This window comes from Leptosomus discolor, chromosome 5, assembly GCF_034619465.1.
Source record: "Leptosomus discolor isolate bLepDis1 chromosome 5, bLepDis1.hap2, whole genome shotgun sequence".
NCBI classification, from domain to species: domain Eukaryota; kingdom Metazoa; phylum Chordata; class Aves; order Leptosomiformes; family Leptosomidae; genus Leptosomus; species Leptosomus discolor.
In genome coordinates this window covers 41,577,311-41,595,969 of record NC_141395.1, presented here as the reverse complement: position 1 = coordinate 41,595,969, position 18,659 = coordinate 41,577,311, and the positions used below count along the sequence as shown (strand labels likewise).

Here is an 18,659-nt window from a genome sequence, read left to right as displayed (position 1 = left end):
TGGCTTAAGTGGTAGATTTTTTGCAGTTCTCAAATTAGCAGTAGCAGTGATGTGCTTACTTCTTTTTTGATTTTTTTTTGGGGGGATGTGTTTTTTTTTTTTTTGGTTGGTTGTGTTTTTTTTGTTTTTAGCTTCTGAGGTGATAAAATCCAATGCTGCTTTTTTATTGGAGCTTGTTGACATTAATAGAGAGTTCTCACATTTTGTTTCACCACCCCCAGCTCCAGTCAGGCATAAAACCTAATGTATTTCCTTGACCCCTGAGAATCTGGAGATCAGCTGAAACTTCCTTGTGTTGTACGGCCTTGGCTAGTCCTTCTTACTGCTGAGTCTTGCAGATGAAATGGCAAGCTTAATTTTTATTTGCAGGTAGTAATGAAGAAAGGAATAATTCATGCACAGGTATGGGGAAAGGAGAAGCAGGCATGTTCAAATCATACCGTACAATCATATCATTGAACTATACGAATACATAATTGTGGGATAAATTGTGTCAGGAAAAAGTGTTTTGGAGCAGAGCTATGGAATAGAAATGGGGTTATGAAAAGGGATGCGGGTAATATAGGTCTGTCATGCAGATTACATGTAACTAATAGTGAAAACTTTTTCATGGAATCGAGCTTAACTGGAATAGTCTGTTGTGATCCGATACTCAGGTTTTTGCATGGTTAAGATGTGGATTTTAGTTGTTAGCTGTACTGCAATGTTGCTGTGATACGGAGGCTATCAGTGTTGTTATAGTCTGACTAATGAGTTCTGATTAAAGAAGAAATTAAGATTTGTAAGAGCAAATCAGTTGATCTCTACAGCACTTGCATGTTTTCATGCCTTTGAAATAACTGTGAATCTTTATTACTGTTCCACAAGTGAAGACAAATATAGTAAGTATGTAAAGTTACAGGAGCATTGCTTGGGAAATCTGTACTTTGTGCCCCCTGAAAATGTAGGTTTGTGTAGAAAGGAACTGTTTACTTTGCTGGCTTCTTGTTATGGTCAGTTCTTTCATATCATGGTTGGGTTGGTGGCAATTTTTTCTGCTTTGCCAGTGCTTCCCAAGTTGGCAATAGCTCAAAGCAAAACCATGAAAATTGCTGGTTTACTGTCAGGGCAAGTGAGGGAAGGATTCCCCTTCTGCAAAAGGGTGTAGCAGTTTTCTGGAGGTGGTGTTTTGATTCCTGCTGGTTTGATGCTCTGAAGGCTTCTAGAGCTATTGGAGTTGTTCTGGGACTTGGAATGAGGCAGGAACAAGGGTGGCTGTATGTTCAACTCTCCCTCTAAAGCAGGAGAGGAGCCCGGGCCTGAGGCACTACTTGTCAGCTCAGTTTGGGCACTCATATGCAACACTGTTGTGATCCCTGTCTTCCATTGCTCACCGTAAAAAGAAAATCTTCCTTGCCACAGGAGGGTAGGAAGGAGAACATCTAAACCAAGTTGCAGTCCTTTTTGAGTGCCGTAATCATAAGGCTCCTAGAGCAGGTCTCTTATGCGATGTTGTTGATTGAAATATTGCTGCTGGTTTGTCTACATATCTTCTGTTTATTATTGGCTTGGCATGCTGCACAAAGTTCTCCCTGATATGCCTGGTTGAGACTTGACCAAGTTTTCACATGTTCCTGGTTTCTAGATTGTCTTCAGGCTAGAGACAAGGAAATTGGGCAGTGGCTGCTCAGGTCAGGCATCTCTACCCTGGGTGAATCCTGTGTCCCTGCCTGTTTAGAGGGTCACCTTTGACTCGAGCAGTCTCTGAACCGAGTTGCAGGAAAAACCCATAGTCTTCTGTAAGTGTCTCCTGTGCTTTGCTAAGTATCATATACTAGTCTCTGCTGTAGTGGAAGGATACTGCCATAGCTGAGTCTTTGGCCTGACCTGGTGCAGCCTTTTTATATGCTGGTGTGGTACTTCCCAAGTAATGCAGTAAATGATATGTATTCTAGCTGCACTGAATTACTTTAAAAGGAGGAATATTTTTGGAGAAGAGGACTGTGACAGCTCTTGAGACATGGATTTTTTTTTTTTTTTTTTTTCCCTCTCCATTCCAACTCTCAAAGCACAGTTCATCCTTTGCTACAGTTCATCTCTGTCCTCATCTTCCCTTTTCTTGGCTTGGAGCCTTTGTTTGGTCTGAGACTGTGATGATGTTTGACAAATGCTTTTCTGCTACTTCAACATGAACAGCTCTTTCTGAGCTCAGGGTGAGTTGGTAGCTAGAAGGTGTTGTTCACTTTCACTATTTCATGGTGCTTCAAGTCACCATTACCTATTAATTGAAATTGTAATGTTTAGCTCTAAAATGCTTAGTTTGCTTATTCCAAGTGATCCTTGGGTTTCCTTTTATGGTAAGAAATGCTGATATGATCATGGAGGAAAAAAGAAAAATACTTAAAAGCAGTATTTGTTTTCTTAAACCTTTACTAGGGAAACCAGAATTGACAAGCAGTGGGTTTCAGGAAAATGATTTGTGCACTGCTTCCCTGTCAGACCTCACTAACACAAGAGACTTGTTTTAACTGATGTACAGCCTCATCCAATATGTATGTAAACCTGGGACATAAGTTTTTGATCATCTCTGATTACTTCAAGTCGTGCAACAGGAGCCTGATGACCATAATGTCTTCCTCTGCAGCTGGAATACCAAAAGGTTAACCCGTCTTCAGAGCATCTTAATCTGAGCCTTTGGTTTTCCTTCCGCTTCCAGTGAGCAAGTGGGAGGCAGCTCAAGATCATAATGTATCAAGATAGCTGTTTTTTTAAAAATGTTTTCGTGTACATAAACATGTTCTGCTAGTACACAGAAGCTTCTATTTGTAGCTGAAATGTAAAACAATATGATAAATAAAGATGGAGAAAGCTTCCAAATTCATGGCTAATATATCTTTGTAATGTTGAGCAAAAGTAAAATAGTTAGTGGGGAATAGTGATGCAATGCAAAATACAAGTTTGCTTTGAGATGGTTTTTATTTAGGCAGTGGGAAATCTTGCTTACAGGTGACAGTTTCTTAAGTTAGTGAGGACACCGTCTGGGGTGGTAAATTGCTTCCAACTTTTTTTATTCGATATAGCCGCCACCTTCTCTGGATCCGTGTTTCGGTTGCAAAACCTCTGCTTGCTTACAGTTAATGTGGTCAGGTGTAACTTTTTACCTGTTACTTCCTATACACTGGAGCTTGATTGCAGCACCGGGGCTACTTCAGGGCTGTTTAATTACTGTGGAGCTGCAGCTGATCTGCTTGGTAGGAGCATTTTGTGCATGTAATGTGCAGTCATTTGTCTGATTTGCGTGGTTTTGGAGAGGGTTACATCAGGATTTGGAGCTGCTCGGATTTTTTAACAGAAACATCAATATCTGTTTGCTTTCAGTTGGCTAAACCTTTACAGAAGGAACAAAATGATAAATGGTTTTGGAGGTAGAAAAATGAAGACTTATTTGTCTTTTTTTTTTTTTTTGGTGTGGAATTGTCAGTGAGGTTGGACCTGGGTGCAGCCCTATGGACTTAATTGCTCTTGGGAGCAATGATGAACTTAACTCACCAGTTTTCCAGAAATCAGCTCCCTCCTGCCCCTAGTAGTTTTTATTTAATTTTATAGTAAATGGCTCTGTGCTTTATTTCTGTCTAGACTGTGCTACTGAAAAATTGGATGTTTCTGGAATAAATAGATATTCTTCCTTATGTGGGCAGGGATGTTACCACTGTCGCTGGTAGTTGCAGTTGGTGACATGAAGTATGATGTGCAGTAAAACACAGCACGTTTTCAGAACAGGCAAATACTCTCATTTATCTGGGTGGAGAAGTTCCTGCTCAAGATGGCAGCTGCAGTTGTTGATATTAGATGAGCAGTCGGAGGCTTTTCTTGTAGAGAAGAAAGGTGTTGTGGTGGATGGGAAGCAGTTTTAACAGTGTACAGACTGAAAGAGTCTTTCCATAACCCTGGAGGACTGGAGTTAGTTTGAGCTTGCTGATGCCAGTGGAGATGATAAGGCTTGCTACAGAGAGCGCATCCGTTCTGCAGAATGGTAGTTTTGTTCTTGAATTTTTGTGTGATTTATCCAAACTCCTAGTGTTTTTCATGTTGGACTGTCAGTCTTGTAAGATTGAGTGTGGCTTTGTGTACCCAAAGCCTTAGCATGAAATTCTGTGCGGCAGACCATTAAATGTCATTGTACTGATTTTGTGTATGTTGTCCACTTTTACAGATGCCTTTGTAAATAGCCAGGAATGGACACTAAGCCGATCTGTACCAGAACTGAAAGTGGTGAGTTTGTCTTTACTTCCATCTCTGAAAAAAATCTTGAAAATCTTGCGCACATGTGAAAATCTTCTGAAACTCATTAAAACAAATGGGGGTGGGGAATACAGAGAGCAATTTTTAGAAGTAAAGCATTTTTCAACAGAACTATATTAAGTTTGTATATCTTCTGTATTTGTAATCATGCTTCAAAGATCTATTTGTACTTTATTGCTGTTTTGACTTATTTGGCTACATGAGTCGGATTCCTAGAGTGGTCTTCTCAGTAGGGAAGACTTACACTTCTGTAAGGGAGAGGTGGAAGTTAGCAGGCAATATGTAAAGCTCCTTTTATCTCACTGTAATAATTTTTCACTATTTCTTCAAGGACTATGTCTTGGTTTGAAAAGACAGGTGTCTGTGGAGGAAGGCAGGAGCCTCCCTTGAAATGGAAAGTGCAACCCCCTTCCCTCCAAATTATTATAATTTTGAAATTAACGGGCCTTCAGGCAAAGATATGGGGAATAGGAATAACAGTTCTTTACTAATATATATATATATAACACAAGGCAGGGAAAAAAAACAAACAACCCACTGGTTTACACTGACAGAGTCAGGAATACAACCTGACACCCTGTTAGAGTGGCAGTAGCAGTCCGATAAGATGCTGGCTGCAGTCCTCCTGAAGCGATGGATGTAGTGCTGTGGAAGCAGCAATCAGGTAAAAGAGTCTGGTCTTCCTCCGAAGGTCCAGTGGTAGGTAGGTAGCTCTTGTCCTCTGGAACTCCAGTGGGGGGAAAAGCTCCTCTGGGAATCCAGTGGAAGAAAGGCTGCTAGGGTGTTCAAAATCTCCGTTTTTATTTGGCATGGACTGCTTGGCTCCTTCCCCCCCCTCCCCGGGCGGAGCATCTCACAATGGGATGGGGAGTCGCGAGGCAGTTCCTTGATGGGCCATTAACAGGAGATAGCCCAGGAGCGAGTTATCGATGGGTCAGGCGATAAGGCATTGTTGTGCCCAGTAACAGGAGATAGTCCGGAGGGGGGAGGCAGGGAGCACCGCCCCACCTGGTCTCAACAGCTCCTGAAGATGGTAATAGAATACTTTTTTTTTTCTTTTTGGCACATTTTACACTGTAACCCAGGACAGACTAAATGTCTCTTCTCCCTCTCTTAAAAGAATTTAACTGTATTTATACAGAATAAAAAAAAAAATTTTTGAGGGTTTGTATGGTGAATCCAAAACTATATTTCACTAAGAGAATGAACAGTGATGTAATAGCTGCTTACAATAACTCTTCCCTTGGCTGAGCTGTTTTCTGTATAGGTAGAAGAAAACGCGGTAGAGACAGATTGGAGGAATTTCTCAGATTTACCTTTTTGAGCATTATGAACACGGAGGCTGGAGATGAGGGCTGAAACCTCTTTGTAGCGGATATCAAACCAGCAGCTTGTCAAGCCAGCAGCACAGAGTTGTTGAGACCAGATTGCTGTGACATTTACCACTTGGAAGTCCAGATTTAAACACGTTCAGTTTCTCAAACCCTACAAAATGATTGTGTAGATACAGATATGGGATTTGGCAATACGTTTGGTTAGGTGTCTCTGCTCAGCTCCTGTTGTCCAGCTGTAACTGGATGAGCTGCTCCGATCCCAGGACCCATTTGCCAAGTGGCAAAGTGAATTGGGCAAAACCGTTGGAGTTAAGAGTGGACAGCTGGGGCCATGCTTCACTAGCCCCCTTCTCATGTGGTAGATTTTTTTTTCCAAATCTGAGTTGATAGTGGTTTTGGAGGTGAGAGAAAGCACAGGTCGAACTTAGCATGACAAATGCCTTTACTTAATGGCATTTTAGTTCAAGCAGCTTCCTCGTGACCAGTTACGTTTTTGTTTTGGGTTTAGCAGTGCACAAGGTAAGTAGAAGAAAAATATGGTGGTAGTCAGTGGATGTAACTACATAATACAGGAAAGGTTGCAGTGGGTTACCAGATGCAGTTTAACTGATGGTATAATGTGGAAGACAAGTACCTCCCAAAATGCCTTGCACAAGGAAATATGAAGAATTTATGACTGGGAGGTGTTCGTTGGGTATGAGTCCAGTCATATCCACTGTGATAGTAGCTAAATAATGCTGGGGAGGATCAGCAGAGTGTTTCCTTGTTCATCCCTTCCTCTTCCTAGCCCTGCTAATTCACAGCACCCACCAATAAACTTGGGGCTTGCAAGTGAGACCAAAGCTGCAATTATCATGTGTTGTAATACAGAACACAAAAAATTGCTGAGCATTAGGTAATGGTCTCGGGGTACAGTTGTTTCTTATGATACCATGGCTGCATTATGGGAATACTTACACTCGTGTTGTCAGAACCAGTGGCAGGAACATCAGCTTTGTCTGTGCTGCTGCGGTGGAGAATTGATTTCAAGTGGTCAGCATGGATGAGCCTCACAATTACCATCTGAGGCTTCAGGTTATATAATCCTGGATGAAAGCAGAACTCTTACCATTAAAAAAATAATAATTTGATTATACCACTGCAAATTATCGAAGCTAGCAGCAACAGCTGTGGCTGTGAACTTGTGTGCCAGCAGGAAGGGCAAACCAGGCGCTCCATCTGAAATCTACTCTGCCTTCCCTGTATGTCTGCCCTTGGGAAGGAGTCAGTGTAGGAACTCATTTCTGTGTCAGTCCCCTGCTTCCAGCCTCGCTGTCAATGAGCCATGTCGAAAGGGTTATGTTAAAACCAAACTTGCCTCCTCTGCCACAGTGCTATCATTACGTTCACCACTAAGGATAACTGTGGGGGTGTTGCTATAGCTTGTGGCCGTGTTGGGGCTGTCAGAAGCATGAGGAGAGTTTGCTCCCATCACTGTGCAGTGCGGCAGTGCAGATGGAGACATGAGGCTTAATGCTGCAAGGTTGTGAAGGAGTCCCAGCTTTAGCTGCTCAAGTGGGCTATGCTTACCAGGAGATGACGGTTAATAGCTCACTGGGAGAGAATGTCTTCTCTGCAGAGGCTGGGCAGTCCTTAAATTGAGGTTGGTGTTTGATTTTTTAGCAGCTGTTGTTATACCCTTAGGCTCTACAGGAATTTAAGTGGAACAGAAATGGACTCTGGGAGAGCAGAGGAAGCACACAGGGTTGCAGTAAAGAAAAGCCGATGGATGCATTTTTCAATATACTTCTGAGGAAAAAATACCAGTCCTTCTCTCTGCCTTCTTTTCTGGTAATACACACTGGGCTTGATTTCTTTCCAGTTTTCAGAAGCATGTTTGTTTCTGCTGATCAGATGCTGCCAGAGAGTTTTATTTTGGGATATTGATGCTTCTATTATGGTTAAGAGCATATTAGGCCAGCTGGATCAGCCCAGTCCCTTTCCTGAGTGATGGTGGTATTCCTGGATCCCGTTTATCCAAATGTAAAATAAGGATGTGTTAGGCAGAATGAAGGAGATCTTTTGGGGCAAAATAATTTAATTCGTTACAAAAAAAATATGCAAAGTGCAGTCAGGCTTCCGTACTGGATAGCTTTAAAATGCCAAATGCCATCAATACATTTATGCATTTTTACAAACAGGCTTTAGCAGAATGTGGGCATAGTGGTTTGGATTTATTTTACAGTCTGTTTGGCACATGTAAATAAATGACTGTGTTGCACAAGTCATAACTGACATTGCGTTGTAGTCTTGTTAGCTGAGTTTTATCATTTCTGAGCTGGGTTAGGGTGGTATTTTTGTTCCGTAACATGCTTGTCATAACTTTGCATTTCATAAATATCCATAAATAAATAGAAATTACTCAGATTGTTTGTGTATAAGATATGGGAGACAGGAATATGACTGCTCTGAAAACATGCTGGCATATTTGTCATACTGTGGGGGATCATCCTTAAAACAAGTATTAGTCCCCATTAAGAGAGAAATTGTATTAGAAGTCAGATTTTCCCAGTGTAAAGTTTATTGTTCCTGGTTTTCAGAGGTTAATAGTGTGCAGAGACCTGGAGCAGTAGTGCCAAGCGCTGCACTGAACAACAGAAGGCCGGTGCTGCTAGATTTTCATTTTGTGTGCTGGTTTTGTATCTGGTAGAAATGAGATGGTTGCCTTGTCTCTTCAAATGCAGGCACTGCGGTGAGATCTTGAGGGATCCTCGCTCTTCCTGGCTAAGAAGAGGGGGAGGTAGATGTCTCCTGAATGCCTTCTGAAGTAGTTGTCTAGAGAAAAAATAAAGCTGGGCTGCAAATGTAGATTTCATAGTCACGTTTGACGAAACTTGCTGTGGGTTTTTGTGATTTTTGAGAAGTTAATGTTAGTGCTTCAACAGAAAACTAGCTTTGTTAATGCTTTTTTCATGTTCACCCTTTTCACCATTTAAGCTCCTAAAGAACTTCTATCAGTTTAGTGGGTACTGAAGCTGATTTAAAATGGAAATCCAGGAACTTCTCTAATAAAAAACAGTTAAATATTCTTATAAAGAAAATCAGTCCTGCATTATCTTTAAAATATCAACACTTTTTGCTCTCGATCTTGAGGCAACATGTGGAAATTAATAAAAGGAGAAAGAGGGAGGAAATACACTGGCTTTCTTTGAGGATTGTGCATGGTTTTTATTAGGGGAAGAAGGCTTTAGTTTTGCTGTATGAGTTAGTGAAGTGATTTCTCAGTTGAAATACACGTCTTGCTCCTCCTGGTCACTGCTTTCTGCATCATTTTGTAGTATCACATTTAATAATGCTCCTCTGGCAGATAACTTTGTCTTTCTGGGTGCCTATAAGGAGGAACGTACCACAGAACCTGAAGTGCTATAAAACTGTGTATGCATCTGATAGGGTCTTTGGGATACTTGGGGGAAAAAAACCCCAGTATTCTCAGATTACAAGATGTCTTTCAAGTATTTAGGGTCTCTGACTAAGTACAGTTGCATGTCCCAGCCGCGGGCAAAGGACATAGCACATTTGGTCTCGCTGAAGTCCAAGTTTATGCTCTTGTGTTGCTCCTGGCAGTTTTGCCTTCTGACCGGGTGTGTTTTTGGCACTGGTATAAGACAAAATAGCATTAATTTGCAGACATGCAGTAGTCGTCACTTGTAAGCGAAGCTTTCAATGTCTGCTGTGAAGGTGTTTCTATGACTGATTATGTTTCCTGATCTCATGGGGGTTTTTTTGTGGTTGTGTTGCTGCTTCACTAGTTTGCTAGAAGGTAGGTCAGAAGCAGCTTAGGTATGTTGTTTCCAAGGGTCTAGAGGTACTGCTGATAAAGTGAAAATATAAACTGCTCTTCTCTGTGTCAGTATTTTCCTAGCAAGCCCCCGTGAAGCTTGCTTGCTTTCTAATTCGTCAGAAATTGCGGTGCTCAGAAAGGGCCTTAGCTTGGCTGTTTATCTGCAGAAGTACATCTAATCTACTGATTTACAGATGGGAGTTTTGGCTGCTTGCTCTGCATTGAAGCCTCTGGTGTAGTGAATGCAGCCACTGATGAGCTACATGCTGTAGAAGAGGCAACTCGTAAGCAGTTTAGTTAATCTCTCTGTAAAAATTGGTGATCTATTAAAACATAGAAAACTGTGTCTTAGCCACTTTGATTTAATTAAAAAAAAAAACCCAACAATAAAAAACGTTTTCACGCACTAAATCTTAACTATTTGAGTGGTTGTGAATTCTGAACAGTGAGAAATGGAAAGTTCTAGGGGGAAAAAGGTGGGAAGTAACCTCTCACCGGGAGGCTTTGTATGGAAAGGGGGAGTATCAGTTTTGTAATGAGAAGAGGAAGGCTGCAAAGGCCAAGCTGTTATTCACAGGATTTCCTCAGGCATTGTGGATTATTTTGTCTGAGAAATATGGAGGGTTGTTCGAACATTTTGCTTATTTAGCGAAACGTATGAGTAGCCAAGCTTACTGTAGTTTATTGGCATATAATGGAGGGATGAGTCATTCACTTCAGAGGTTGCTTGATGGTTTTGGGGTTAAAGGGCATGTTAGAGATGGTATTTTGTTCGTGTAACTCGCCCCTCACTTCCTGGTTTGTTTCTAGTTGAACATTGGAGAAAGCTGAAGTGAAGCTGTGGTTAAGTCAGGCGTTCAGAATGGAAATACAGGATTTGGATGTCTGCACAATATTTCATTAGTTTTTGTTCTTTGTATGCACAGGTGGATGTCCCAAGCTGGTTTTCTCCCATTTTTGATTATCTTCCCTGTACATTGAATGAGGGAATTTGGGATCAGTATTAATAATAATAAAAAAAAGAAATTAGCTAATCAATGTTGTCAGTTTTCTTGTGCCATACAGATGTTAGGCCTTTACTTACTCTCCACTATTCACATTCTCATTTCTGTGTTATTTTCTTCAGGTCTTGTCACTTAATTTTCAGTGACACACCATATTCTTTCCCAATGCATCTGTGAAGTGAAAGAAAAAAATATGAAAATATGGGTACTGGAAAGAGAGCAGTTTCATTTCTCCTGATGTCTTGTGCTCAAGATGAAAGATGTGGAGTGAGAACATGCAGGAAACTAAACCCAGTGCAGTCCCACCACACCTGTGCCCGCACTACTCACTCGTGGCTGTTGTCTCTTATGTTGGCAAAATGTGGAAGTCGTAGTTAGTGACCTCGTGTTGTAATTTTTTGGAGTGGATTGTCCAGAGGACTTAAATGATCTGTCTACCTAAAATGTGTAGTTGCTCAAACCAGAGACCTTCTTTCTAGACTCTTTTTTTCAAAAGTTCTTCTTTCAGCCAGTAAGTGTGGGTGTCTTGCAGGCAACAGCCTTGGTCACATTGCAGGGTTTGCAGAGCATACTAATTATTTAGGAGGTCTGAGACACCAGCTGTACCCTTGTCTTGTTGGTGTTTAGCATCCTATGTGATGATGTTTATCAGACAGATGATGTCAGGCACCTGTAGAAGTTACTCTTCTCCCTAAAAAGGTTGTTGTTCACTTTTTCTTTTCTGTGAAGTTGCAAAAGTATGTCTTGTTAAGAGAGTATCTTCTGTAACTTCCTTTTTTCTGGGTTCCAAGTGAAGCTCAAAAGTCTTGAAGGGCAAAACAGATCTGATCTATTGTTTTGTCTCAGCCAGACCTGAATGAAGCTCAGCAGTGTCTTTGCAGAGAGCATTGTGCCATTGAAGTGGGGTCTGAGAATGCAAGGGGCACTTGCCCATTGCATACCTTGCACTCACTTTTAATGTCAACATCTCTGTACATACTAGTGTGGCCCATAATTTCTCTTAGGTGTAAGTTAGATTAAAAGCTTCCAGTATGGTGCATTGATTTAAACACTTCAAAGTCAGTATGAAGCCAAATACACAGAGGTATTTTGTCTAACTACTTGGGCTGTGGCTTCCTTTTTGTTTTTGTGGGACTGCTCTCTGATAGCAGCTATGTCTACAGTGGTTTTTTTTGTTTGTATTTCTTTTTATGTATTTGTTGTTGTTGCTTACAAACTGTTTTCTGTCTATTCAAGTTCTTTCCTACTAACCTGAACAGAGAGAGGGTGAAGCTTCCTATAGCATCAGGCCAGTGTGGGATCTGGTGTCTGTTCTTTTCCCTGCCTTTTCTGCCCCTCACACACCCAGGTTAGGTCGTGTTTTCTTTCTTGTTTGCTATTACTTTAGAAATCGGTTTCGAGGTTCCTGTGTTTGGTGGTTGTTTTTTTTACCCTTTACTGTAGCCCACACTGTTCATCACATTTAAAGCCTATGCTGTCGTAGGGGCTGGAGGGGGAACAAGGCTGCCCTCCGTTTGCTCTCTGCCTAAACTGCTGCTTTATCTGAGCTGTTGCACATCAACTGTAGAGATAGTGTTATCCTTGTCTTAATTGAAGGTTGTTCTGGGGTGTAAGGAACAAATAATTGCTTTGTCACCCCTCTTCCCCCCCCCCCCCCCCCCCCCCGCAACTGCCATTGGGTTCATTTAAGGTGGCACCATTGGTTTAAGCAATATTTGATAAGGAGGGTAGTTTCTTGCCAATTAGGATTAAGAAAATGGAGTAGAGAATGAGTATTAACGTGTAAGCTGTTCATGCTGCCCCTGTCAATTTGGCGAGCTTGGACAGATCATCAGAGTTCATCCTCTCTCCAGGGATCTCGTGTTTTGAACCTTTTGGTTGGGGTAAAGATAAACCTCTAAGAACAGAGTAGGCTTAGGTTTGTTTAAAGGATGGTATAAGTTCCTGTCTTCTCCTCAGAAAGCTGAGTAAGTAAAATGTCTTCAGAGATGACAGTGGAACAAGAAAAAAAGGCACTTATTTGAAATGTAGGGAAGGTATGTTCTCTGAACCCTCCTGTCCCCCGGACTGCAGAACAGGCCAGGCAGCCAGGCTTGGACCTTGCTTGCTGTATCTGTCACTCCGCTTCTGGTTGTTGGTCAGGCCTGGGGACACATCAGCAGGACTTGTATTGGCCAGCAATGTGAGGCTACAGCTTGAAAAGGACAGCTTGTTCGGTGCTGTGGCATAATGCAAGCAGGCATCCTAACTCCCTTGCAGTCCTTTTAAAGCAACAACAACAAAAAAGCAAATCTCCAAGTTTTTGGCATTTGAGCACCTCTGGGAAGAAAACTGTTTTGGTGTTGGGCTAGATTTTGCTGCTTCTGCCTGGGCTTTTAAAACAAATGCTAGCAAACCAGCTTAACAGAAAAATCACATATCCTTCGAGATGGAGTACTTCTGTTTGACTGTCGGATGTTCCCAATGCTGCAGATGTTTGGGCATGGATGGTTTGAGTTGTAAACTTGTTGGTAAAGTAAGGGACTTCAGGACGTAGTGGACACGCCAAGATCTGTCTGTCTATGGACCTATATATCACATGTGTAGCAAGTTGTGGGAATCACATGGTGGGTAGCCTACAGAGCTGTTATCCAGGATGAAAATTTAGTGACGTGTTTCTGTTTTTTCAGTGAAGAGGTGACAACCTTGCTCTCAGCTTCAAGCTTCTTCCCTGAAGTCTATATATTGCCTCATGTCCACACTTGGCAGTAGCGGCAAGCTGAATAAAGGAGTGCTACTAACATAAGCTGGGTTTGGTTTATACTTTGTCATCTATCTGCTCTGCTGTAGCCTTGGCTTTTTGGTGGACAGTTTATCTGTTGCCATATTTTGGCGTGTTTCTGTTGCGTGGGCTTTCTCCTCAAGTGCAGAGAGTTTACTTCTGCATTAAGATTTTGCTTGTATATACTAGTTTTTATGGAGATTAATTGCAGTTGCACTTCTTTTTCCAGGGGATTGTGGGTAACCTAGCGAGTGGCAAGTCTGCACTTGTACACCGGTATCTGACTGGCACATATGTCCAAGAGGAATCACCTGAAGGTATGTGAATATGCAAGTGTCACAAATTTTTTTTTTTTTCCACAAACTACATCTTTATTCATTTTTAATCGTGCCGAAATGAATCAGTGGAGAATCCAATTTGCTATTTCAGTGTTCGTGGAGATTTTTCATTTAACATTCTCCAGACTGAAATATGTTTGTATGATGAGTATAATTGTAGCTTTTTGATAACCACTTAGCATCGTTAAATACTTTGTCATCCAGGATGTGTCCATATAGGAATCTTCTAGTCCTGTGTTAGAAGAGTCTACTGCTCTCAGTAGTGCTGTTGCTTTCAATACGACTGTTGAAAGCCACAGTTACTATATCTAGTAGTGGATTTCTGCAGGATCGGGTCCTTTGGTTTATGGTGTTGGGGGAATAAAAAACCTTCACAAGCTAAACCAAAAAAAAACAACTTCACGTTACTAAACTAAAGGTGTAACTTGTTCCTTGTTTAATATATTAAATCTGTAGTCTTCAAGTTTTGGGTTTTGGTTCTGTGGTTTTTGGTTTTTGTTTTTGTTTCTTTAAAATGTTGTTATGCCATAGAAAATTAATTATACATGACAACGTTGTAGTTAATCCAAATTTGTAGTTTGAAATCAAAAATATCATAGTACCTTATAGAGGTGTATCTTACACTAAAAATTTTGTTGATTTTTTTTTTTTTTTTTTTAACTCTCCTTGTGAACTTTAAATCCAACTCTGAGACACTGAATTTCTGGTTCCTTCTTTTCCTTACTGGCTGTTCCATTCTTTGCAGATATGGATGCAGGTAACTATACATTGTCTTCATGGCAGCTCTTGTTTGAAGAGACAGACAGCAGTTTCTGTACTATAGCGTTTCCCCCTTGTTTTGTGTATCATTTTGATTTGTTTCCTTTTGATTTCAAGTCTTTAGTACATCTCACTGTTTTTGTCTCTTGCTGTAGTTGTCTTTTCAGCAATAGTTTGTAGCTTCATGCATCTATGGTAACATTTGTTTCAAATTAACTGCTGCCAAAGGGAGCTGTTAAGCGTAGTACTTGGCATTTTAACAGTCTTGAATTGTAGTTAAACTGGGAGGAGAGGGAAAGAGAGGGATGGACAAGGCTTTTTCTTGTAATTTCAGTAACAGTGAAGTTTGTAAGCTTGCCTTAGATGTCTTTGCTGCTTTGTAACTAGGACTGATGGGGGGATAATTGAGCCTTGCAACAAAACTGCCTGTAGACCACGTTTATGCCTGCGGCTTCTGGATGCTGATGGAGAGGAGTGGTTATGTACTGCAAATACAAGAAGTTTTCAGCAACAATGGTGTCTCCACAGATCCTTTCCTCATTTCATGAACAGAAAATGTTTTGGGTTTGTTTTTTTTCTTGCAAGATTCAAATATGTTGATTATTCACAGGGTTAACAGTCCTCTCTTCCTAAACTATGAGTATTTTAGGTGGTGTTCATTGAGAGTGTTGCCATCTGTCCTCTTTGTCTTCAAGGATTTTTATTTACAGTGCTTGAGTGACATTCGGACTGTCTTTCCTGAAAGGATTAGATTACAAAAGTGGTGTCAGATCATTTCTTTGCACGTAAGTGTAGCTGACAAGCCTTACTAATGACACCATTCCATTTAATTAACAGCAGAAAAACTGGAATAATTAAGAGCTCTACTTCACCTTGTGGGGGATATGTTCAAGATTTCTAATCAAGTTAGCATTAAAGGAAACTCAACCCATATAAACTATCCTTAGCAAATATCTGTAGTAATGACTTGTTAGTGTTTTATTTCTTTCTCACCCAAGCAAAGTCCATACACTGCCATTCAATACAAAATACAGCAGCAGCGCAGATGGTTGTTCTGTTGCATTGCTGTGCCGGACTTCAGATTTTTACATTCTGCATGGGAACATAGCTTTTGAGAATTCAAGGCTAGGTATAAGCCTCCATGTTGGAGACAAGTGCGGATCTTCCTCTTTTCCTTTTCTGAGGTATTGTAAATGTGCTGGACTGTTAAATTGGATAAAGAATAGTATGTGTATCAGACGTTAAGGTGTCAGATACTTGACTAGCTAACAAAAACCAAAGTTTACTGACTTTGGCTTACAAACAGCAAAATTTATCAGGTATCACGTAATTAGTATCTAATTGGTAAAATGACGGATGCGTACTTCATGTGAAAATGGTGATTATGACCAGGGACTGCTATTTCTGTTATCCTTTGCCTTCTAAATTGTTACAATTACTGTGAAACCTGCCCTGAATTAGACAAGTGCCAGATCTCCTGTAGACCTTTAAGGCAGCTTCAGCGTTCCAGTAGATGACTCTTAAGTATATAAAGATAGTTTCGTGTTTCCTTCAGTTCTTTTCTTTAAGACAAGACATTTCCCTTGCTGCCTGACACCACCTGCCCACCAAGAGGAGGAATCGTATTGCATTAAAGTGTAAAGCAGTTTTCTCTCATTGTCTGGCCCAGCTTTTATTTCTGTTCAGAATTAATTTTAGTCACTTGTGTGATTGTAACGTGCAAACCTTTGTTTTCTCATGAAGTCTTACTTGGGGAGGAGGAAGGTTTTTCGGCCCTTCTTTTGCCTATTTTGCATGCACATAGCTGTACTCCTGTGTGACACGCTTTTAAAGCAGATGTATTTGTTTTGATATAAGAAAAGGAATAATGTATTGCCCTGTAACAAGTGGGAATTTCAGTGGTCTGGGACTGGCAGTTTTTTCCTGTAACGACACCACAAGTATTGATGGGAAACAGGGTATTTCAGTGATTTATGAGCTTCTAAGAACCTTTCAAGTGACAGGAAGAAAAACTGCTACTAAAGAGTGTGCTGGGTTTTTTCTGTACCTGAAACAACAAGATGTGTGCAACCTGACATCTTTTTTTCTAAAATTTAATTCTGCCTGTAGGAACAAACTCAAACCTGGTGTGTGTGGAATTTGAGACCAAGTACTTTGCAGATCAAGGTGAATTGAAGTTTAAAGATCTAGTGGGCATCAGGAGTATTCTGTTACTGTTTGGGGTTTTGTTTCCAAAAAGCCATGGAGGTGTGAAGTGTGACTTAAAGGCTTTTGCACATTTCCGGTATGTCTGTGAATACCCTAATTCATGTCAGGATTATTTCAGGGTTTTTTTTTTTTCCAGTGAGCCTAATTAAAAAAAAAAAAAGCAGGTAAGTTGTGGTCCAAGGTGTCTCAGCTGGGATGAGGAAAAAGGAGGGTTTTTTCTCTCCCACTCCACTGCCACAATAAGGCGAGATGGTAGAACAGACAACTGATGTGAACATGAACTGCTAAATCTGTTGAACGTATCTTCCATTTAAGAAAACCTGGAAGGGGAGCTGAGGTTGTGTTAACAGAATCCCCTTAAATTTGCAGATGCAGAATAGTTGAAGTGTGAGTTCAGAAGGAAGCAGGTTCCCTGTGGAGGAAATGGTGTTAAGATAGTGGCACCTGTGGCTGCACAGTACACGTGGAGCGAGCAGGCCAGTGCAATGTAGCAACTGGTTTGGCTTTATCTTTGGTAACTTCTGAAAAAGTTTTAAGGGCATAGGTCTCCAGTTTGTGCGCTTAGGAGGCTGGCTTTAAAATAACATGAAGTGTAACTTTTGTCCTGAAATTGGTCGTTACCTCTTCTGCTGGTAGTTTGATGGTTGTTGCAGTTGGTGGAGTTTTCATGTGTCTGTGTGTGGAGGAGTTTATGAGCATAATATAAATTAAAATATAGGATGTGAATCTTTGCAATACTATCTGTTTCCCACCTTCTAGGTTGACAATCCTTCAGCTTCCGTTGTGGTGCACAGCACAAAAGAAAGGCCCTGGAAGCTCTTACAGAGGGTTATTTTAGCCACTAATATGTTATCTCTGTTTACCTTTCTGTAATTATTTTTATCTATGGAATTTTTAAATTTCTTATATGATATAAGCTTACTCAGTTGCCTTTAATGTCTTCTTTCCCATTTGCTTTTTGTAATTATAGCCCGTTTTAGTTCTTTTTCTCATTGGTAGAATGGATTGAAAAGGATTGCATTGGGTGTTTTATTCCAGTTGGTGCATCGTGACTGTCAGCACACTGGCATGCAGTTTGTCTTGCGCTTGGGTTTTATAGTGCTCCCTCCGCTGCGTGAGCTGCACACCTGACAGGGTACCAGGTACCCTCAGCCTGTCCCTGAAGCGTGGGATGCATCAAATTTCAAGTGTCACTAAATTCAACATCTTCTGTGCGTTAAGGGCTGCAATAAATATGTCCCTGCAGTAAGCACTATAAAGCTGTAACGTGCTTTCCAGAAAGCTGTGATCATTTGTTTTCTTTCCAAACTTGACCTAAAAATGATTTTATACTGTATTGTAGATTTAACTTTTTCAGCACCTGCAATGAACAGTGTATCACTTGAGTAACAGTCATGGTCCTAAAACCTAGTGTTTATTACTCAAATACTAACCAAGTGTCACCTTCAGCCTTCCCTTCAAAGAAGGAGAAATGTAATGTAGTGAGATTACTATGAAAGTACGTTGCTAGTTCATTACCAAAACACGTAGACATATTGGGAGATGCATGTGAGTGTGTTTCACTTTCTGTCTAGTAACTGTTTCCATATTGTGCTACTTCGTCAGAGTGTAATTATGCAAGGAGGATTGGGAAAGACTGCTTTAAAATTTCAGCTGCTTTAGTTCAGCATCTCCTCACAAGATTTTTGTCTGGCCATAGACTCTTACGAAAGTATGTATACAACAAGTTCAAGTGTAATCTGTTAACCTAGATAACTTTACAGTTGGTGTCATTCGTGGAAAAGGTCTAATGTGCTTTGGTTGCTGGGCTCTGAGATTAAACCAGGAGTGGAGCTGCTTCTCCTGAAAATAAGAGAGAAATATGATTCTTCTTTGCTTGCATTATGTGAAATTAAGTGTTCATACAAGTAAGGCAGGAAAGGAGTACCATGTTTTGACAGTTCTTATACCTGGATGTGCTGGGAGATTTAACAGTGAGATGAGGATCACTGGTGTTCCAGCTTGACTGAAGCAGAATTGGACAACCGCTTCCTTCTGTAAGACAGTAGTTCTTGTCCCCTTCTTCACATGATTCATGTGCAGGCTAAAAATTTAATTCTTCCTCTGTGACCAGTTAGGTTCTTGAGGTTGCAAACTTCTTCACAGAAGCCACTA

General features: G+C 40.8%; 1 protein-coding gene across 6 annotated transcripts in view; it reads left to right on the top strand.

The window, feature by feature from the left end:
* AGAP1 (ArfGAP with GTPase domain, ankyrin repeat and PH domain 1) overlaps nucleotides 1-18,659 on the top strand; it is a 384,764-nt gene that overhangs the window by 115,581 nt on the left and 250,524 nt on the right. For 4 of the 6 annotated variants that reach the window (XM_086466250.1, XM_086466249.1, XM_086466246.1 and 1 more), the window contains exons 2-3: nucleotides 4,193-4,251; nucleotides 13,430-13,517. In XM_086466250.1, coding sequence (XP_086322376.1) covers nucleotides 4,193-4,251; nucleotides 13,430-13,517 — 147 coding nt within the window. Of the gene's footprint in view, nucleotides 1-4,192; nucleotides 4,252-13,429; nucleotides 13,518-14,283; nucleotides 14,296-18,659 lie in introns of all 6 variants that reach the window. The other 2 variants (XM_086466247.1, XM_086466244.1) reach the window with 1 other exon arrangement.